Source organism: Euleptes europaea, chromosome 3 (genome assembly GCF_029931775.1).
Source record: "Euleptes europaea isolate rEulEur1 chromosome 3, rEulEur1.hap1, whole genome shotgun sequence".
Taxonomy (NCBI): domain Eukaryota; kingdom Metazoa; phylum Chordata; class Lepidosauria; order Squamata; family Sphaerodactylidae; genus Euleptes; species Euleptes europaea.
Window position 1 is genome coordinate 6,970,673 of NC_079314.1, and position 22,558 is coordinate 6,993,230.

General features: G+C 50.2%; 1 protein-coding gene across 1 annotated transcript; it reads left to right on the forward strand.

The window, feature by feature from the left end:
- The first annotated feature begins 1,593 nt into the window (after nucleotides 1–1,593).
- On the forward strand, nucleotides 1,594–22,012 carry SYMPK (symplekin scaffold protein). The gene is made up of 26 exons (XM_056847026.1): nucleotides 1,594–1,698; nucleotides 1,874–1,939; nucleotides 2,638–2,691; nucleotides 2,949–3,022; nucleotides 3,909–4,035; nucleotides 4,308–4,557; nucleotides 6,173–6,343; nucleotides 8,118–8,357; nucleotides 8,468–8,622; nucleotides 8,820–8,970; nucleotides 9,228–9,444; nucleotides 10,342–10,492; nucleotides 10,577–10,812; nucleotides 12,151–12,232; nucleotides 12,531–12,644; nucleotides 14,025–14,172; nucleotides 14,917–15,077; nucleotides 15,228–15,336; nucleotides 15,616–15,716; nucleotides 16,131–16,221; nucleotides 16,430–16,531; nucleotides 17,017–17,204; nucleotides 17,943–18,119; nucleotides 19,378–19,521; nucleotides 20,220–20,525; nucleotides 21,782–22,012. Exons 1-26 carry the CDS (start codon nucleotides 1,603–1,605, stop codon nucleotides 21,980–21,982), a joined length of 3,912 nt encoding a protein of 1,303 aa, XP_056703004.1. The 5' UTR covers nucleotides 1,594–1,602; the 3' UTR covers nucleotides 21,983–22,012.
- The last annotated feature ends 546 nt before the right edge of the window (nucleotides 22,013–22,558 follow it).

Here is a 22,558-nt window from a genome sequence, read left to right on the forward strand (position 1 = left end):
ATCTCTGTGGCCTGGAGATCAGCTGTAATTCTGGGTGAACTCCAGGCCCCACCTGGAGATTAGCAACCCAATCCATTCTCCAACCACCACACCAGCTCTGATATCTGGCTGTTGTGGTTTTTATCTTCCTCCCTTCCTCTGAGAAACCCAGACAACAAACATTCTCCTCTTCCATTTAATCTTCCCCTTGTTAAGTAGGTGAGGCCAAAAGAGAGTGACTCACCCCAAAGTCACTTAGTAAGCTCTGAGGCTGAATGGGGAACGAACCCTGTCTTCTGAGTTCCACACTCTAACTACTACATCACACTACACTAGCTTTAACCCAGGATATCTCTCCTGGGGCTCCTTACTGTAAGGATGCTGGAGGCAACAATGGGGTGTAGGACAGAGACACAAGACCATGTCAGAGTCTGTCAAGCGAGAAGAGGCCTGCCAGTAGCACGCGGGAAGCCTCCCGCATGATGCTGTGGCCTGAGAATTTTGGAGAGGGTGTCTTGGGTTTCGATCCCTCTTGTGGGCTGTAATGGTCACCAAGTGTCTGTTTCTCAGCCCATCCGTACTTCCAGAGCTGTTGTGATGGGGCAGGAATGGGATCTACATGTGCTGCGTTAAGCTGGTAAAGAGTGAATTGCTTTTGGCAACACCGATCCCCAAGCAAGCATAGATTCTTCAGTGCAGGCAACCTGTCTTTTACTGTTTAAAGCACCCTTGGATGTGGGCTCTATTAATAACAGTAAGACCTTTGCCGAGTCAAAGAGCTTGCAAGCCTTTAAGTTATGCAGCGTTCTTCAAGCAGAAAGGGAGGCTCCCTTGTGCAAATAGATCTAGCTCTTTGTGATAAGTTGTGTTCTAAAGCACAGAGCTGTGAGACCATCTGATATATTAAGAAGAGAATACTAGAACCTAAGGAGGGTTAAATGCTTAGTATTAGCTACTGTGGACGCGCCATTCAGGGGTATTCACTGACACCTTGCTGGTTCTTCTCTGCCTCCTTTATTGCAAATAACTCCAGCTGCAAGGGGTCAAATAAGAGTTGCTGCTACTACATGAGTGGGGAAATAGGTCTCAAAATACTGGTGTTTGGAAGGGGCCAGAGGAAGAGTCTCGGGTTGGAATGCACCAGTCCCTGGTGACTCCAGTTTAAAGGACGAGGCAGCAAGATGATGAGGCAGCAAGACCTCCCTAAACATTAGGAAGAACTTTCTGACAGTGAGGGTGGTTTGATGGTGGAATGCCCTGCCTTGGAGGGTGGTGGAGTCCCCGTCTTTGTAGGTCTTTAAGCAGAGGTTGGATGGCCATCTTGTCAGGAGCGCTTTGATTTTGGGATCCTGCATGGCAGGGGGTTGGACTGGCTGGCCCTTGTGGTCTCTTCCAACCTTGTGTGATTTTGTGGGTTTGATTGAGTATAAGGCAGCTTTATGTGTGTTAGGAAGAGCAAGTCATTTCCCGATGCAGCTTTACTAGGAAAGACTTTCCCTTTGGACATCTGAGCCTTGTTCTAACCACCATACATGCTCCTTTCCTAGGCCCTGCTCTGATCAACTAGATTCCATCCGCTGAACAGATTGAGCTTTGGCAGCCATGGCAAGCAGCAGCAGCAGCATGCGAGACCCTGGCCTCTCTCGCATGAGCATCGCCTCCCAGTTTTTTAGTGGTGAGGAGGCTGCAGGGATAGACACTATGACAACCTCCGAGAGGGTAAGAGTCCTGAAGGCCTCTGAACTAAGGATCTGGGACTTGTCAGCATGGTTGAAAACTTTCCTAGTGCCCAGTACTAGAGCCGTTTGCCCATATATGTTTACAAGTTAGGCTTGCCAGAAAATGCCTGTGTTATATCTAACATAGACTTTTTTCCTGTTTAACACCAAAACAGGTAGTGGATTTGCTCAATCAGGCTGCCTTAATCAGCAATGACTCTAAAATCACTATCCTCAAGCAGGTGAGTGGCATCACTGCCTCTATACTGTGTTGATAGGGTTTGAGCCCTGCTGTCTCCAGTTCATTGATCCTCTGCAGCAGAGCTAAGATCTGCATCCGCTTAACTAGCCATTGTGCTGGATGGGAGCTTTATTTGCCATGATCAGGCTCCTTTTGCAGCTACTGTGTTAACTGTGTTTTGTACTAATGGTGATGTCTGAAACCACAAGTCACATTTTGCTGAGTAGCATTGTTTCTTGCTGTTGCCCAGGCCCCAGTGTAGGCATGAAGCAGACGAATCAGGGTTTCTGCGTAAACAAAGATCTGTTTCTTATGTTTGGTAGACTGACCAGAATTTGCACAGCCATGGTCTAAGGTAAACACGGTTCATCAATCCAAAGGGGAAGCTGTGTCAAGTCAGTCGCAGCAAAAATAAACTGGAGTCTTGTGCACCTTAGTGGAACCAAATTTTGTGTTCTATCTTATATGTAGGAATAAAATATTGTTTGTCTTGATGGTCTACAAGACTGTGGTTTATCATGACACCTGAACGCAGATGGTTCAGAACTCTGGTACCAGAGCAAGTTGGTGAGCTGACTGGTGAAGCTCAAAAGCTGGAGTGCTCTCCTGCAAGTCAGAGGATGGTGCATAGCCTGCTGATAAGCCATTAGTGTTCTTCTGAGTTTTGCTTCCCTTTTTTTCCTTTCTTTCCTCTCTTAGGTCCAGGAGTTGATAATAAACAAGGACCCCACGTTGCTAGATAACTTCCTAGATGTGAGTATCGCCAGGTTTTGCTTGGAGGGGATGGGTGTGCCCATGTTAGAAATAACCTAATTGGCCTAGGTGTGAAACATTACTAAAGAGGGCAGCGTTCAGAACAACCGCTAGTCTCGGCCCGTTCCTGCCAGATTCTGTTCCTTGTGTTTGGCCCAGTTCAGAAATGAATGGGACTTCTCTGCCTCGTCATGGCAGGCTTGAGAGCTCACAGGGGTGCAGCTGGCCTTGACTTTCCCGCTCTTCTTGTGTTGCAGGAGATCATAGCCTTCCAGGCAGACAAATCTGTTGAAGTGCGGAAGTTTGTGATTGGGTTCATTGAAGAAGCCTGGTAAGGCCAAGGCCCTTCCTCAGAATCAGTTCTCCCTCGCTGCTTTGGGGCCTCAGTGATGACACATGAAGCTGCCTTCTACTGAATCAGACCCTCGGTCCATCAAAGTCAGTCTTGTCTACTCAGACCGGCAGCGGCTCTCCAGGGTCTCAGGCAGAGGTCTTTCACATCACCTACTTGCCTAATTCCTTTAACTGGAGATGCTGGGGTTTGAAGCTGGGACCTTCTGCATGCCAAGCAGATGCTCTATCACTGAGCCACGGCCCCTCCCCACACTATGACATACTAGGTGGTCCCAGGGGCTGGGCAGCCAGTGGGGCTAGACTGCCTTGTTTCCATCGCTACAGGAGGGCAAAATACGTGTCCATTTTCCACTTGGTGTTCTGCAAGGGACGAATTGTGGGGAGGGGCTGTGTGAGAAGGGAAAAGGTGAAATGTGAATGTCCCATAGTGTAGCCCTGTCAGTGAAGGTCAAGTAAAGAACTGAGGGAACGTTTGACCGAGTGCTGATCCAGATAACAGATAAGCTGGATCGGCACTCGGTCAAACGTTCCCTTCCATTCTTTACTTGGCCTTCACTGAACGGGCTACACTATGGCTCATTCACATTTCACCTTTTCTCTTTGTGTGTTTTTGCAGCAAGCCCTCCCTTCCAACCCAAAATTGGACATGCCAGTCTGATGTATTCTGGCACACTCTGCCTCTACATATTTGTGGCATTTAACCCCACCCCCTTGGTGGTGGAATATGTTAGAGGCTTTTCCCTTTAGAGGCTTGCTGACCAGAATTAAATGGACTGTCACTGGTGAGTGTGTTTGTGAACCCCGGATGGTTCACAACGCCACTTCATTCTCCGCCCCTCCCCATTCTGCCCTCTCACTACCAGCAAGCGGGACACCGAGCTGCTGCTCAAGCTCATTGCCAACCTGAACATGCTTCTGCGGGACGAGAACGTCAACGTGGTGAAGAAGGCCATCCTGGCCATGACCCAGCTGTACAAGGTGGCACTGCAGGTGAGCCGCTTCTGGGCAGCTGTGGTGGCGTGTGAGCGACCCTTGTGGCCTCCGTCCTTGCAAAGGGCATTTTCTGCATGCAACTCGGGTTGAGTGAAATGGCTTTTCCAAGGGCTTAATCTGAAGAAAAGTACTGGAAAGCTGCAAAGATAACACTATTATGCAACATATTCCACACATTTCATCACTTATTTTAAAGAAAGCTGAAATCGTAGGTTTGCTGCCTGTCTTGATCCTGCCCTCCCAAATCCCTCCCTTTCCTTGCCCTGCAGTGGATGGTGAAGTCCAGAGGGATCAACGACATGCAGGAGGCCTGCTGGGAGATGGTGTCTGCCATGGCCAGCGAAATCATCCTGCTGCTGGACTCCGACAACGACGGGATCCGCACCCACGCCATCAAGTTTGTGGAGGGGCTGATCATCACCCTCTCACCCCGCATGCCCGACTCGGAGGTGCCCAAGCGTCACGAGAATGACATCAGCCTCGACCGGGTCCCCAAAGATCACCCCTACATCAAATACAGTGAGGAGGCGGAGAGCGGCGGGGGAGGGGTGAATCTAGGGAGCAGCACTTGTAGCCCACTGCCCTGGTGTCCAGGCTGAATTAATCTGAATTAAACTAGGGCAGGGGTCCCCAACATGGTGCCCAAGGGCGCCATGGCACCTGCCAAATGTTTTTTAAAAGTGGGGGGGCAGGTGGAGCTCCTGCCCAACAGGGCTTCTGATTGGCCAAATGAGATCTGATTGGCTGTGCAGATTAAATCAACATTGCCATCCTATAGTGTTGGTTTTATTTTCTCACGCATTCCTTTTTCACAGTGCAATTTTTCCAAAGTCCTGCTCTTTTCCTCTGTATTTGGGCTTCTTTTGTTTGTGTCCCGGGGCAGCCGTTTTGCAGTTGCACCCACGCCCCTTGTGTCAGAATTTCAAGGTGCCTACAGGATCAAAAAAGTTGGGGACCCCTGCATTAGAGTATGGGTACTATAGAGCTGGTGGGGGAGAACACCAATTTTGTCTTAGGCAGGAACTATACAACTGGAAGAGACCAGTGTGCCTGCCAGCCTCAAGCTCTTGCTCAGGGATTGTCTGTCCAGTACCCCCCCTTTACCTTCTGGCAACCCCCTATAACCAGCTTTCCCCAATGTGGTGCCAGCATGTGTGCCTTCATGTGGCCATTTGTTGCTTGGTTCTAAAATCCAAAGCGTCTTAAATGAAACAGAAAAACCCGGGAGCCTCAGATTGCACTGCCTGACTAGCAAAGCACCAACCTCATCCTGGGCAGGCCCAGCATCATAGTGGCGGCCACAGAGACCACCTTTCTTGTGTTTCTGGGCTTGGCAGCCTCTTTATTCAGCCTTGCCCTTTGTTTGGAAATGGAAACCAAACAGCATCTCTTCCCACAAAGCAAACAGCCCGTCTCTTTTTGTGATCGGTCCTCCCGTTGTGTGGTGGCGCCTGTTGCTCTTTCTCGAAATTCCAAAAGTGCCCACAAGCTCAACAGAGTTGGGGATCCATGCCTTATGTGCTCAGCCTTGAAGAGTAAGCGCAGAAAGGCCAAAGGCATAATTCAAGCAATCCAAGCCACGTGGGCCAGGCAAAAGCAAAAAGCCCCTCCTCTCTTGTGAAGAAACAGAGCTGTCAGGAAGCAACAGGGGGAGAGATGGTGGTGTGCGTAGGGAGAAGGCATCCTGCTGGCACAGCAGGCACTGTTTGGTACTGCTTCTGCACACTTCTGCATGCAGAAGATGCCGGGTGGGGGGGCTCTGCTGCTAGCTGCATGGCTCAGAAGGTAGCTCTTCTTCCTTTTCACGTGACAGCTAACAAGATACTTAGCACAGGGAGAGAGCCTGTAACAAGCCCTGCCTAGAGCACGAGCAGTCTGAACCAACCGTGTAATAGGCCACTGGCATTGCTACCTGTAATGGGTGACGATCACTCCCTATCCATGAAGCTTTTCACTAACCGATTCTCTCTTACAACTCCCCCCTTTCCGGGAAGGCCACAGATGACTAATGTGGATGGGCTCCAGGCTAGGAAACCTTCTGCAAGTCTAGTAATGTCTGTAGACTTTATTTACGAGGACGGCCCAGTCCATTGTCTTGATTTCTTTCCTCCACCTCTTCTGTGGTGTCCTTCAGACTTCCTGTGGGAAGAGGGAAAGATGGCGCTGGAGCAGCTCCTAAAGTTCATGGTGCACCCGGCCATCTCTAGCATCAACCTGACGGCGGCGCTGGGCTCCCTGGCCTCCATCGCCCGCCAGCGGCCCATGTTTATGTCGGAAGTGATCCAGGCCTACGAGACTCTGCACGGTAAGCAAATGGCCCTTGCTGTGGCTGGAATCTGGACGGATGTCTGATTTTTAGTTTAATTTCTGGAGAGCAAGCAAATATTACAGCGTGAAGTAATAACTGAAAAAAGAGTAACCATTACAGCAGGACGCCATGGCACTCACCAATAACTTTCCTGGTGCTTGCCAAGTGCTTTTAGGAAGTGGACGGGGCTAGGTTGGGCTTTTGTCCAGCAGGGCTTATGATTGGCTCTGCAGATTAAAAGGCAACCTGTCAAACAGAGCTTCTGCCTGAAATGTTGAAGAGATACTATTAAGTAAGTAAAGGTCCCCTGTGCAAGCACCGGGTCATTCCTGACCCACGGGGTGATGTCACATCCCAACATTTACTAGGCAGACTTTGTTTTATGGGGTGGTTTGCTAGTGCCTTCCCCAGTTGTCTTTCCTTTACCACCAGCAAGCTGGGTACTCATTCTACCAACCGCAGAAGGATGGAAGGCTGAGTCAACCTTGAGCCGGCTACCTGAAACTGACTCCCGTCGGGATTGAACTCAGGTCGTGAGCAGAGCTTGGACTGCAGTACTGCAGCTTACCGTTCTGCGCCACGGGGCTCAGAGATACTATTAGAGAGAGAGATAATTGTGCTCCCTGAGATTTTGTGGTTGGCTCCACCTTCTGTGGCAGCCATTTAGTGATTGCGTCCACCACCCTGCGTCAGAGTTCCAGAGGTGCCCACAGGCTCAAAAAGGTTGGGGACCCCTGCTTTTTACATTGTTCTAAATGATTCTCAAATATGCTTAATTCACCCTGCACCATATCTCTATGCTATACATTTACAATCAGACCTGACTGAGTAAATTTTAGCTCTGTATTTATATATTCAACCCCGGAGCTACCGAGGGCCACAAAAAATGTCCTCGGGGGCTGCATACAGCCCCCGGGCCTGAGGTTCCCCATCCCTGAGTTAAAAGGACAAGGTGGTAGGTGATACGAAAGACCTCTGCCTGAGACCCTGGAGAGCCACTTCCAGTCTGACTAGACAACCCTGACCTTGATGGGCCAAGGGTCTGAGTCAGTATAAGGCTTTGTGTGTGTGAGATGACTTCATAAGAACATAAGAAAGGCCCTGCTGGATCAGACCAAGGTCCATCTAGTCCAGCAGTCTGTTCACACAGTAGCCAACCAGGTGCCTCTAGGAAGCCACTAACAAGACGACTGCAGCAGCACCATCCTGCCTGTGTTCCACAGCACCTAATATAATAGGCCTGCTCCTCTGATACTAGAGAGAATAGGTATGCAGCATGACTAGTATCCATTTTAACTAATAGCCATGAATACCCCTTTCCTCCATGAATATGTCCACTCCCCTCTTAAAGTCTTCCAAGTTGACTTCGATAAAGCACTCCTGGGGAAGTGGGTTCTAATCCACAAAAGCTTCTGCTGCAGTGAGCCTGTTAAGTCTTTAAGGTGTATGTTGTGGCAACAAATTATTGTGGCTACCCCTTCTGGAACAAGAATGAGCAGCTTCTGAGTTGGGCGTTGTGAACACATGAAGCCGCTGTATACTGAATCAGACCATTCGTCATTCAAGGTCAGTATTGTCTACTCTGACTGGCAGTGGCTTTCCGGAGTCTCAGGCAGGTCTTTCACATCACCTTCCATCTCATCCTATAAAATGGAGATGCCAGGGATTGAACCTGCACAGCAAATGCTCTGCCCCTGAGCCACGGCTCCTCCTGAATTTTCACTGCTTTGGGATGGCTTGCAGTGCCTTTTGTGCTGTCCTTTCCTAACAGCCAATCTCCCTCCGACACTGGCCAAGTCCCAGGTCAGCAGCGTGCGGAAGAACCTCAAGCTCCACCTGCTGAGTGTTCTGAAGCACCCGGCCTCCGTGGAGTTCCAGGCCCAGATCACCACTTTGCTGATGGACCTGGGCACGCAGCAGGCCGAGATCGCCCGCAACATGCCCAACCTGAAGGAGCTTCGCAAGCGTCCACGGGACGATAGTGACCCAGCCTCCAAGAAGATGAAGACTGGTGAGGAGGCGAGGGAAGGGTATTTGGGATTTGTGTTTGGGTGACAAGGGATTGCTCACGAAGCAATCATAAGCCCCTGGTGCACCCTGCTGCCTCTCATCCTTCTGCAGAGCCACCTCTCGGGGAGGATGACGAGGATAAGGACCTGGAGCAAGTGGCGGTCCCAGCCCAGAAGCCCTCCATCCAAACCAGCGCACAGTCGGACACTGACATAACAGCGGAGTTTCTGCAGCCCCTTCTGACTCCGGATAACGTGGCTAACCTGGTGAGTATCCGGCAGCTGGGAGAGCAGCTTGCCATTGTCTTTGCTCAGGGATTCTGCTGGAAGCAGAAATGGTCTGGAATTCTGAAGGTGGAGGAGAGAATCTTCCTGTTTGATCTGAGGGGGCTCTTGGGCAAGCCTGGTCCTTCCGAGCGATGCTGTCCCGCGCCCTCCCAACTCCTCTTCCTTGCTGCCCACAGGTGCTCATCAGCATGGTTTACCTGCCAGAGAACATGCCCGCTTCTTTCCAAGCTACCTATACTCCGGTGGAGTCAGCTGGCACAGAGGTCCAGATCAAGCACCTTGCCCGGCTCATGGCCACTCAGATGACCGCTGCTGGGTTGGGGCCAGGTACGTCTGCGACTGGCACTCCGGGAAAGTTGCCACGGGCTTCTGCTGGTAGCCCCAACCTCTGGTTTTATGCATCTTGCTTGCTAGTTTTTCTTTGTCACTGGCCAGTGAAAAAACGTTTGACACTGGTGACGCTGTGTCGGGGGGGGGGGTTAAAAACTATTCCATAAACACAGGTGGATGGCTATTTTTCTCCCATGCTGGTGACTGTGTGGGGGTTTCTCTTGGCAAAGAAGAACTCTTTTCCTGTCCTATAGGTGTGGAGCAGATCAAACAGGCCAAGGAAGAGCTCAAGGAAGAAAAATTCTTGAAGCCAGAAAGTGTGTTGATCAAGAGGCGCTTGTCTGCTATCAACCGAGGCCAGGCCATCTCGGTGGTGGGGGCCCAGGGCTCTGCTGCCTCCAGTCTCATAGAGTTGGGGGCGCCACAGGCCAAAAGGCGTCCGGAACCAATCATCCCCACCACCCAGCCCAGGTGAGAGTCTGTCCTTTGAGAGGGGAAGGTGAGTTCCGTTAGTACAGCCTCAGGCTTGAAGCCCCCAGCGGGGCTGCATAAGTGTAAGGTCTGAGTCCACCTGTCAAATCCCAAACAACAGAACATCCAAACAGAGTTGTCTAAGAAGCCATTTATTTGGGAAGGATAAGATGAAAGGCAGCAACTTACAGCAAAAGGGACGAGGACTCAAGTGGGGAAAGGCGGGCAGATTGAAACATATACATCCGTTATACATCAGAAAGGCACCGTTAGACACCAGGCTGACTCTGGTTCCCATGAAAGATTACAGCTATCGGCCGGGCCATCATAACAAACTGCTGAGCTACTCAACCTTGACTCCGGCTGCGCTCCCAGCTTGGAGCTCACAATAAGGGCAATTGCTAGGAGCAGTCAAATGTGGGCGGGATTCCTGATTTCATCACCCCCCCCCCCAAGTATCCATATACCTTCTGCTCCCACTGGGCAGAAGTTCTCTGGACTTGTTAGGTCAGGGGTCCCCAATCTTGTTGAGCCCGTGGGCACCTTTGGAATTCTGACACACAGCGTGGCAGGCACAGCCACAAGATGGCCGCTGCAGCTGACCTCCAACCACACAGGGCAGGTCCTCGTGCTATGATGGCAACTGCTGCCAAAGCAATTTTTAAAAAATCTGCACAGACAAATCTCCAATGACCAATCAGAAGCCTTGCTGGGCCAGAGCCCCACACGGCCCCGCCCACTTTCTAAAAACTTGGCTGGTGCCAGGAGAGGTGTTGGTGGGTGCCAGAGGCACCATGTTAGGGGCCTACGTATTAGGCTGTGTCCTTTGCTATTTCCGCTTTCTTGGCAGTACTAGTCAGTCTTCAGAGGCTGACCTTTCTGCTGCCTTCTTTTCAGACTGGCGGGTGCTAGTGGCCGCAAGAAAATTTTCCGCCTGAGTGATGTGATCAAGCCTCTGGCGGATGCACAGATGGAAAATCTGAAGCTGGCAGCTGTGAAGCGGATCCTGCGCTCTGAGAAGGCCGTGGCCTGCAGCGGTGCAGCCCATGTAAGCAATCTGAAACGTCCCTTTTTGCGGGCACCTGGTTGGGATTGCTGTAGCCACTTCCTTGCTCCTCTCCTCTTCCTGCAGGCACGAGTGAAGATCCTCTCGTCCCTGGTGACCCAGTTCGAGGTTCCCCTGAAGAGCGAGGTGCTCTCCTTCATCCTGGACGACATCCGCAACCGGCTAGACCTGGCCTTCGCCTGGCTGTACCAGGAGTACAACGCCTACCTTACGAACTACCCCTCCGGCTCCCTCAACAACTATGACGAGTGTCTCATCGGCCTGCTCTCTGGGCTGCAGGAGAAGCCAGACCAAAAGGATGGGTGGGCATGGCACTGTGTGGGGAGGAGAGGGGTTGGGGTAGGAAGGTTCCCATTGGTCTTTCTTTTCTAACCTCCCTTTTGCTTGGTGGATAGAAGCTGCCCTAGGAAAATATGGGAGCGTATGACTCTGCTTTATAGCTCATGAAACCCACCGGTCCCTCTAGGCCACTACTGTCTGCTCTGATTGGCAGAAGCCCTTCAAAGTCTTTACCTACACCTATAGCTGGGCTTGACAGGCAAAATCATAGCAAGAACTGAGGCCCTCCCCTGAAATGAAATATAGGAAGACGCCTAACACATGAAGCTGCCTTGGACTTAATCAGACCCTTGGTCCATCAAGGTCTGTATTGTCTGCTCTGACTGACAGCTGCTCGCCAGGGTTTCAGGCAGAAGAGGATCTTTCACATCCCCTCCTTCCTGAGCCTTGTAAAACTGGAGATGTCGAGGATTGAACCTACCTTCCACGTTCAAAGGCTCTACCACTGAGCCGCAGCCTCCTATGAAGTTGGACTGTTGGTCTCTCTAGTTCCATATAGAGTATTCTGGCAGCAGCAACTCCAGGTTGTCTGGCAGAGAAAGCTCTTTCCCAATGCCTGCTACTCAATCTCATTTAAGTGGGACTAGATGTAGGACCGTCAGTATACAAAACGTGAGCTGAACTACAGCCCTTCCTCTGGATCCGAAAATATGCAGTTGCCTGATACCTGCTAAGCCGCAGTCCCTCCAAAAATAGAATCCAGGCTAAGGCTCAGCACTGCCACCCCCCCCCCCCAAATAAATTAGCTAGCACTGACAATCATTCCAGGGACTGGAAAGAACACAGAACTGCAGTCTCTGCCTAGAGATCATACAGGCCAGGCCTATGGGCAGAAATTCTACTTGCACTAGGGGGTGAAGGGCACGCTGGAGCAAGGCATGAGAAATGTCATGAACCCAAATGTGCAAAAAAATTAAATAAAATTTAAATTGGCGCTGATGCCCCATTGATTAATTTTAGTTTAAAGTGAGAACACTTGCATGTGAAGAAGACTAACAATTCTGAAGAAAAAAGCATGCTAACGTTTTTTAGACAAAACACCTGCTTTGCAGCAGACTCTCTCTTAGAAGAGGCACTCCTTCCCCTGTTTAAGAAAGAAGGAGAAATGTCTCTTCCAAGATGGAAGCATGTGTGTTTCTATAAGCATGTGTGCTTAAAAAAAAAAGTAAATAAAAGTTTACTGTTCAGTTGGCTTTAAAAAGTTGATCCCACTTGGTCAAAGATTTTGACCTCCTGTCCCAACTGTTTCAAATTGTTGCTATGTGTTTTCATTCCTGCCTCTTTGGTTTTACACCTCACAGGATATTCACCAAAGTGGTCCTGGAGGCCCCGCTGATCACGGAGAGTGCCCTGGAGGTGATCCGGAAATACTGCGAAGATGAGGTCTGTCCCTGAGAAGGCGGTGTGTTGGGGTTCTGCATTAGAATGACTGCTGCAGTCCTGGGAGTTTGCAGGGAAGCAGAGACTAAGTGCTGCTGCAGTGAAATCGAGGCATTTCAGGGTGACCAGGCCCGGCACACACCCCTGGCACATTAGATATTTATGATTTTGTGGAAGGCCCTTTGTTCTGCTACAGGTTGAATTTAATCTGTGGCTCCCTCAGAGCCTGCAGCTTCCATGGGAACATTATTTGATTGCAAAGCCCTGCATGTGGTCAGAGGTTCTTGTGATTCCCTTGCAGAGCCGGACATACCTGGGCATGTCAACTCTTCGAGACCTGATCTTTAAGCGCCCATCTCGACAGTTCCAGTATCTGCACGTCCTTTTAGACCTCAGCTCTCATGAGAAGGACAAGGTGAGGCTTTAAACCTACCTGTCTCGTGCCGCAGCGTGCCATGGCTTCAGGGCCCAAGCGAGGTCGTTTGCCGCATAACCTGGTAGATGTGTCACAAACTAGTTTGACTGACCAACACTGTGCGAATCGCTTCTTGACGTTTTGCTGTTAAGGGGGGCTACAGTCTGATTTCATCATATGCTGGATTGCTGCATCCCTATTCAGTTGGGTGGCAGTAAAGAATTTGGACGCATATTGTGCATTTATTTATTTATTTGGATTTATAGCCTACCCTCATTCCCAGCCAGGCCAGGCTCAGGGGGGTGGGGGTAACAACATTTAAAACAATATAAAACCATAAAACTTCAACTAAAACAACAGTAATCCTAAAACAGCTATAAATATCAAGATGATATTTGCATAGAAGACCCGGTCGAGCAGCTAAAGCCCCATAAGTAAGCAGAAGTTGCGGGGGAGGCCAGCCCCAGTGTAAAAACTTTGCGGCTGTCCTCAGTTGTAGGCCTGGTGTAAAAGTTCTGTTTTGCAGGCTCTGCAGAACTCTTTAAGGCCCCACAGGGCCCTGATGTTACTCAGAAGGGAATTCCACCAGGCTGGGGCCAGAGGCAAAAAAGCCCTGTCCCTTGGCAAGGACAGCCGCGCACTCCTCGGGCCGGGGACCACCAGCAAGTTATTATTCATAGAGCGTAAAGCTCTCTGGGGGGTATACCAGGAGAGACGGTCCTGTAGATATGAAGCTGCCTTGGACTGACTTGGACGGATGCTCCATTGAGCCTGTACTGTCATTCAGACTGGCAAAAGGGGTCTTCTGCAGCCTGTTCCTAGAGATCTCCTTCTAAAGTGCAGATGCTGGGATTGAACTGAGGAACTTTTGCACTGACAAATATGGGCTCTTGAGCTTCAGCCCCTCCACTTGAGACTTGACATAAATCCTTTGATCTCTATATTTATTCTTCTGGCTTTTCTGGGAAGTTATTCCCTTCCAATTCTGTTGTTTTCTTTTCTCTGTTGCTTCTTCTCCCGCTCCTATCGATATTCACCAATGGAATACAGGGGAGGGGCCATGGCTCAGTGGTACAGTACCTGCTTGCATTGCAGAAAGTCCTAGATTCAATCCCTGGCATCTCCAGGTGAAAGGACTGGGTAGTAGGTGATGTGAGAGATCTTTACCTGAGACCCTGGAGAGCCGCTGCTAGTCTGAGTAGTCAGTATTAACCTTGATGGACCGATGATCTGATTCTAAGGCAGCTTTGTGTGTTCAATATGCTCACGGTGAGAAGTAAACCAAATTTAGATCTCCCCCTTCCATTCTGGGATTTTCCTTTAAACTTTCTCCTGCACTGTAAAACACCCTGATGAAAGCCGTCTCTGCCTGAATCTCAGGTCCGCCAGCAGGCGCTGCTCTTCATCAAGCGGATGTACGAGAAGGACCAGCTGCGGGAGTATGTGGAGAAGTTTGCACTGAATTATTTGCAGCTCCTGGTGCATCCCAACCCTCCCTCGGTCCTTTTTGGAGCGGACAAAGACACAGGTGACTATCGAGGCTGGTGGTTTGGGGGACCCTGGCCAGAAATAATTGTGGGATGCTCCAAAGTTCAACCATCCCTCCTCTACTGTTGGGGCAGAAAACTTCACACATGACATTGCTCCCTACATTGAGACACTGTAAGTGATTACGTATACTTCCCCCCCGTCCTCCCACGTAGGTACAAAACTGTCCTTCCTTAGACTTCTCTTCTGCTCTGCTCGAGTTCATTCATGGAGCCAGACTGAAGGACTTGTTAGTTTAAGAAGTCTTAATTCTGTTTGTTTGTGATGTCTGAAGTTAGGATTGATTTAGCGTCCCAGTTTGTGAGCAAAAATCAAACCTCAGTTTCTTAAGATGTCTGAATTTGTGGGTGGGTTGAAGATCTAAACTTAGGGTATCTTCAATCATGGCTTCATGAAGAGATTGGAGGGGAGAGAGCTCAAATGCTCGTTCATGATATTGGAATCGCTGATTAAATGTCCAGCTATCTTCCTTGCTTTCTTCCAAATGTGCAAGAACTAATAGACTAGCATTGCATGCTTGTTTCTTTCTGCTGCTGGGAGATGAAGCTTTTTCTTCAGTCTCCTGCAAGCGTGGATCGGCTTAAATGGGATGGAAATACTAGCAGGTGTTTTAAAATTGGGGTGGGGCTGTGTGGGTTCTGCCCCAGGAATGCTTTCCTCCTTTCTTCTGAGCTCTCGGTTGCCTGGTTGCCACCATCCTTCCCAACCTTCTGTTGCCTTGCAGAGGTGGCTGCCCCTTGGACAGAGGAGACCATCAAGCAATGTCTCTATCTCTACCTGGCCCTCCTCCCCCAGAATCACAAGCTGATACACGAACTGGCATCTGTATACACCGAGGCCATCGCCGACATAAAGCGCACCGTCCTCAGGGTTATCGAGCAGCCGGTGAGTTGTGTGTGTGTGTGTGTGTGGGGGGGTGTCCTACTTCCCTGTGGCTCCCCGTTCTCCAGGTTCTGTCCAGCTGGGTCTGTGTTTTACCCCACCCACCCCTTTCTCATTGACTTTCTTGGCTCCTCTCTCCCAAATGGCCTCCAGATCCGTGGGATGGGAATGAATTCCCCAGAGCTGCTGCTTCTGGTTGAAAATTGCCCCAAGGGGGCAGAGACCCTGGTGACCCGCTGCCTGCACAGCCTAACCGATAAAGGTAGGAGGAGCCTCTCTGTGTCTCCTTCGTAGCGCTTCCCATGGGGTGGCAGCCCCGTGGAAGCCCTCTTTTTTGGAAGAGACCGCAGGGCTTTGGGTCTGGGGCTGCACTGGGGCTTCACTGAATTCTTGGGAGCTGCCTGAGCCGAGCAGTGGGAATTCTATAGTGCAGAGAAAGTGGCTAGAAAGAGACCTTTAAAAAACAAAAACTAGAATTTGGAGGCACCCAGTGGTGGCTGAGGTTCTAACCGTGTAGTCTCATCTGTTTTTCCTTACCCAGTTCCCCCATCTCCGGAGCTGGTGAAGCGTGTTCGCGACCTGTACCACAAGAGGCTCCCAGATGTCCGATTCCTTATCCCTGTCCTCAATGGCTTGGAAAAGGTACCCATTTTGGAGGGCCAGCAATAAGGCTGGCTTCTGATCTGCAGCCCTTTAGCTTTTGTTCAGCTGGTTATCACTTCCAAACACGCAAGTGTGTTGAACTCCTCCACATTACAAAGAAACATTTGTATGTATGGATCTCACAGTTCCCCACCAGAAGATCTCAAAACGCATCGGGGATTTATACTCTTTTTTTTAAAAAAAAGTTACTTATTTTCCTCTGCATGTTTTTAGGCTTTGCCTGCCTTTGCTCTCTGTTTTGGGGTAGCCTCATACCCTCCCACACCAAAAAAAAAACACCGTGTTGGTCTGTAAAGTGCTCCTGGACTCAAATCTAGCTCCTCTACAGCAGACCAGCACGGCCACCATCTGAAACAAACAAATCTGAGTTCCTTCTCTGCTTCCCCCTTGCAGAAAGAGGTGATCCAGGCTCTGCCGAAGCTCATCAAGCTGAATCCCATTGTCGTGAAAGAGGTTTTCAACCGCTTGTTGGGAACCCAGCATGGTAGGGGGCCCAGCTGCAACCGGACCCTGGGTTGTGCAAGGTGGTGGCTGGCGGATCTGCCAGGGAAGGGATCGCCAGGTGGGGAGGAGAGGAGGGGGAAGAGACTGTCAAGTGGTTTTGGAGGTGATCAGCCGAACAGTTGGGCCGGCCTCCTAAGAGGGTAGGTGCCTGGCGGTTGCCCACAGTGATGGTTCTCCCTTGCCAACAGGTGAAGGCAACTCGGCGGTTTCTCCGCTGAATCCTGGAGAGTTGTTGATCGCCCTCCACAACATAGACTCCACCAAGTGTGACATGAAGTCCATCATCAAAGGTAAGGCTGCCTTTAAAGGAGGTGCGCCCCTCACTTGGCTGCCTTTAAAGGAGGTGCACCCCTCACTTGGCTGGCAGACACAGACGCTACAAAGCGTTCCAGAGATGAAGGCTGGAATTGTCCTCCACAGAATGGAATCAACTGGCCCGTTCCAAGGCCTGTTGTTTTGTATATCCAACATTTCTGTATTCCGTGGCTGCAAAGAGAAACTCCACATATTGTATTCTGCCACCGGTATTGTCCCCAAAGCTACATCCATGGAAGAAATTCTCATTTCTCGGTTGGCAGTTGGTTGTCGTTTGGGGATGGCACAGGGGTTAGAGTTCCTACATTCACTTAGTGTAAGGACTTCAGAATCCTTTTTCTCCCTAATTGGCTGGCGAAATGGAGATTAATCTCTGGCATCTCTTTCCCACCTTGTGGCTGTTGTTTTTAGCCCCCTCGTCTTGTCCAGCGACCAACCTTGCCCGTTCCCCTTTCCACAGCCACCAACCTGTGCTTTGCTGAGCGCAACGTCTACACATCGGAGGTGCTGGCCGTGGTGATGCAGCAGTTGATGGAGCAGAACCCTCTGCCCATGCTCCTCATGCGGACGGTGATCCAGTCGCTGACCATGTACCCGCGCCTCGGCGGCTTCGTCATGAACATCCTTTCCCGCCTCATCTTGAAGCAGGTGGGGGAGGGGGCTGGGTGGGGCCCTGTTTCTTGCAGCCGTTGCTGCCTGCCCACCCAGCACAGGCTCTCTCACACAGCAGAGATGAGCCCTCCTGAGCAACACTGACAGTCTTCCAGAAGGGAATGTTTTGCGAGATAGAACAGGCTTGTGTCTCGCTTGTCTTCAGAGAGTGGCAGGTGGGGATCGCTGCCCAAGAAGCGGTGGGCGCTGAGTTTCAGTAGCTTTTAAAAAACAGTTGGACAAAGCCTGTATCACATTTTAATCTCGTCCTTCCTCTGAGGCATCACTAGTTCGCCTTTGCTCCACTTTATCTGCACAGCAGCCCTGGTAGGTTGAAAGTGTGTGGCTGGCCCATGGACAAAAACTGGCAAGCTTCATGGTTGGGTGGGCATTTAAGTTGGGTCTCCCGTGTTCACAGTCTCCACGCTAACTGCTCTGGCTTCATATCAGTGGCTATTAGCCTCAACGAGAAAGGCAGATGATAAATGAAATAAAAATAGCTTTGACAGCTGACTGGAACCTCCATGTTCAGAGACTGCCTACCTTTGAGTACCAAACACAAGGAAGTGCTGTTTCCTTGGCTGTCCGCTGCTGGAAAGGTATGCATGGACTAGACAGGCTTTGGACTAATCGTGCAAGGCAGTTTTTATACGAGGGGGGGGTTTTGGGATGGGCTGGAAAGGGGGAGGCTCTGAGCAGGGATACAATGTTTCACCTCTCTGCTTCCCTCTCCAGGTGTGGAAGTACCCCAAGGTGTGGGAGGGCTTCATCAAGTGCTGCCAGCGGACCAAGCCCCAGTCCTTCCAGGTCATCCTCCAGTTGCCGCCTCAGCAGCTCAATGCCGTCTTTGAGAAATGCCCGGAGCTGCGGGAGCCTCTGCTGGCTCACGTCCGCTCCTTCACCCCGCACCAGGTACAGGCCAAGATGCTGCGGAAACCACAGAGAGGGTAGTCTTCCAGGGTGCAGAGTGTAAAGGCACTTAAAGCAAAATGAAACCAGGATTGTCCACAAAGGTGTAGACCATGGCAGACTTGGAGCAGCATCTGCTCTTAGCATTCAACTTGGGAGTAGTTCATCCCTGGCCACCACCTTCTGCGGATGATATCAGGGAAATACCCTCCCAGGATAGTTTTTAGGGGCTTGAGGAGGCCAGTTGCCTCATCTCCTTTTCCAGGAGCAGGTCGCAGCTTTGTCTGTAACTTGGCCTCATAATGCTGCTTTTGTGATTGGCACAAGCCCCTCCCTCTCTTTACGATTTAACTATACGAATAGTGCTAAAAGCCTGTTCCCCAAATTCTGTCTCATTCTGTTGTGGCCAAGACACACAGTCCAGGACACGACTCTGCAGGTGAAAGGGCTGTGCTGTGCAAACAGGAACAATCAGTGGGATCACCAGGGAGCCCCCATCCCAACAATGTCACTGAGCACTTTGCTTTCTCCCATATAAACAAGTGGTTGCCATTCATTCACTTCTGCGGAGACTAGTAAAGGACCGGTGCAGACAGTCGCTGAGACAACGGCACCTGCTCACCACCCTTGATTCCTCAGTCTGGCTCCTGTAGGAGCTGCAATATGTCTGTGCACAGAAGACCCCATAGGTCCTTGTCATGTACAAATTCCCACTTAGCAGCCCCATAATAGCAAACATGTTCCTGGCTAGGAATGGAAGATTGATTGATTCTCAGGGTTATGAAAATCATCCTGTATCAAGACCACAGGTAACCCTCTTTTGTTTTTGTAATGGAAGAGTTGTCAAATCACATGAACTCAGACTCACTCATGTTAACTCTTATTTTGGGAACTTGCTCTGGCCGATTCAGAAACTAAGCAGGGTCAGCCCTGGTTACTACTTAGATGGGAGACCGCCAAGGAAGTCCAGGGTCAAGGCAGGCAATGGCAAACTACCTCTGGACCTCTCTTGCCTTGAAAACCCTAAGGGGTAGCCCTAAGTCAGCTGCAGCTTGATGGCACTTGCTGCCACCACCACTCAAGCACAGTGTCCAGAGTGGAACGGAGGGAGGGATTTAAGAGGGAGAGGAAATGCCACTCAGATCGCAACCATTACTTGGTGCCTCCTTGCCCAGCGGGAGTAGGTGCCTTTTGTGGCAGTGCTGATCTCAACATCTGTAATGAGGCTGGCGCTCTCAGCCCTCTGCTTTTCCTCCCCCAGCAAGCCCACGTCCCCAACTCCACGATGGCCATCCTGGAAGCCAGCGGCAAACAAGACCTGGAAGGGAAAGACCCACAGCTGCTGGAGGAAGTGAGGGGCACTGCCCCACCCAGGAGCAGCAAGGGGCTGAGGAGAGAGAGAGAGGTTGGAGTACCGCAGGGGGCCTCTGGCATCATTGCAATAAAGGCATGCACATTTTGTGTGTTAGGGGGAGAGTGCTGGAAAGACAAGTGGGGGAAAGATTGCTGTGAGGGTCCAGGGGTCTTATAACCCGGAATTTGCAAATGGGAGTTTTTGTAAAGAAAATGCAGTTGAATCTTAGTTTTTGTAAACCTGCAGCATCTGCTTCATTTCAGAATGTGGTGGGTGGGCAGGGCTAGGCCAGACTCGGAGACCTGGTATTGCTGGCAGTTGTAGAAGATGCCATTTCTTTGCAATCTCCGTAAGTCCTGGGAAACTTCACAAAGGAAGGAGTGACGGTTATCTTACTGGAGATGGAAATGGAGGACCAGTAAAAGGGGAGAGGGGAGAAGCATCTTTCAAACTGGGGACACGTGAATCTGCCTGATACTGAATCAGACCCTTGGTCCATTTTGTTTACTCTGACTGACAGTGGCTCTCCAAGGCTCTCAGGCAGAGGTCTTTCACATTACCTACCACCTGATCCTTTTGCTGGAGATGCTGGGGATTGAACCTGGGATTTTCGGCATGCCAAGCAGGTGCTCTACCACTGGGCCACAGACATTCATAGTTGGGCATTGGGCCTCAATATGCCTGAACAAGCCACAACATGCGGGAGGGGCTTTACACAGAATCTGAATGTGTCCCTTATTCCCCCACAGGAGGAAACAGAGCCCCTTCCCCTCCTGCCTCGAGTGTCTCAGGATATGATTGCTCTGCGCTTGGCCCAGGAAAAGGCCCTCAAGCGCCAGCTGGAAGAGGAGCAGAAGCTGAAGCAGCAGCAGCAGCCCCCCCGCCCAGCGGCCCCACCCACTCCGCTTCCGGCCGAGGAGGCCGTGGACTTCCGCGAGGAAGTGCCTGAGGTGGAGACTCCCACCATCTTCATCAGCATGCAGGAGGAAGAGGAGAGTTTCGGGGCAGATAGTTCTCTGCTGGATTCAAGTCTGGAGGGGCCTTCGCCTGCAAAGGTAACGGCTCTGGTGCTCCTGGAGATGCTGGGAGTCAAGGGGCCAGTCAAGGGGCATCAACCCTCTCCCTGCCCAGCTGCAGAAGTATCAGGCTTCTGTCTTTGATTTCAAGTGTTCCCTGCTGGTAGGAGTGGGTGATATTGTGCATACTTGGTTCAAATGGGTTGGCTTGGAAAGTCAGGTAAATACCTGGGCTAGTTTCCTTGTGGCCAGAGCCGACTATGCATAGAGCTTGAAACGCAGAGTATAAGAATAATTGTGGCCTGGTGGTTACAGGAGCAGGGAAATCCACATGCCATGGAACTTGGGTGGGCCAGTTTATGTGTGTGAGTGAGCCAGTGTGGTGTCATGGTTAAGAGTGGTGGTCTCTGGAGAACCGGGTTGGCTTCCCCACTCCTACACATGAAGTCAGCTGGGTGGCCTTGGGCTGCTCACAGTTCTCTTAGAGCTCTCTCAGCCCCACCTACCTCACAAGGTGTTGTGGGGGGAGGAAGGTAAGGTGATTGTAAGATGGTTTGATTCTCCTTAAAAGGTAGAGAAAATTGGCATATAAAAGCCAACTCTTCTTCTTCTTGTACACATGAGCTCTTCCAAACTCTCTCAGCCTAACCTACCTCACAGACTTATTTTGAGGATAAAATAGGCACGAGGAAGAGCACAGTGTGTGCTGGCCATAATCTCCTTAGAGGAAAGGAGATTTTAAACTATTTGCCTGTCTCCTAGAGGCTAACAGATGGTCTATGAAAATGGACCCTCCATGCCCTGTTGCTAAAAGACTTATATTACAACATCGGAGAACTAAATGCCCACCTCCTGTAATCCAGTGGATTGAGGCCCTGACAACCTTATCAATATTTGAACATATGATATATAGACAACAATTATGCGTGGACATATTTTTAGATATTTACAGTCCAGTAGCTCCTTAGAGACCAGCAAGATTTTTGGGATGTGACCTTTGACTCTTAAAAGCTCATACCCCAAAAATCTTGTTTTCTAAGGTGCTACTGGACTTTAATGTAGCTGTTTTAGATATTTGGAAAGCTTTTTATGGATGCTCATATGTAGACTTGCTACCATTGTTATATTTTCTTTCTTTCTTTTGAAAAATAATTTAAAAAATATATCCTTGGAGGAAGGGAGGCATAAAACCCCAGACAGGTAAACACATCTTGGTCCAGTGTTGCCTGGTTTGAAGGTGGTTGTGTTTGGGCTGGGAGTTTTTAGCCTCCTGACGCTTCCTGGTTTCTCCCTAGGAGATACAGAGCAAGGAAGGAGGAGGTAGCAGCAGCAGCTCAGATGAGGGATCTGCCAGTAAGCCAACCACTGCCAAGCAAGGAGCCCTTTCTCCAGAGGAGCCAGCAAAGGACACGCAGACTTCTGACCCAAGCTCACCTACGCCAGAGGAGGAGCAGCCAAAACCCACCATAGAGCAAGAGAAGAAAGCAGAGAGCTGATGCTTCAGAGATGTAGAAGCCCCAAAGAAGTCTGGAGCAGAGAGAGACTTTGGAAGAGGGGGGAAGAGGTTGGGCCAGAAAGAGAAATTGCAGTGGGAAGAAAAAAATTAAGTTTTAGGTTTCTAAATAAAGAATTTCAGAGCCTCTCAGCTGGTTCTTCTGTTCAGGGTCTTTTCTTGCTCCCCCCTGGTTTGTGAGCAGGGCTCAATTATAGAGCACAGCATTAAATTGGCCTTACAGCTAGCTCAGAGGTGCTAAATCAGCCCATGCAGAGGCATCTGTACTTAAGAACATTAGAAGAGCCCTGCTTGATCACGCTCATGATCCATCTATTCCTTTCCTTTTATCCCTTAGAAGCTCCTTGATCAATTGATCTTGAGCAGCATATATCTAGTGTTGGAGAGATATAAGGACTGAAACAAATCTTGCCACTGACAATGTAGCCTTGGGGTCCCTGTCGCTTAGTAAAAAAGGCATTATGTCAGTCACAGAGGCATTGGATTTGTATATTAAAAGGGGGGAAATATAGTGATCCATCTAGTCCAGCATCCTGTCTCATACAGTGGCCAACCAGTT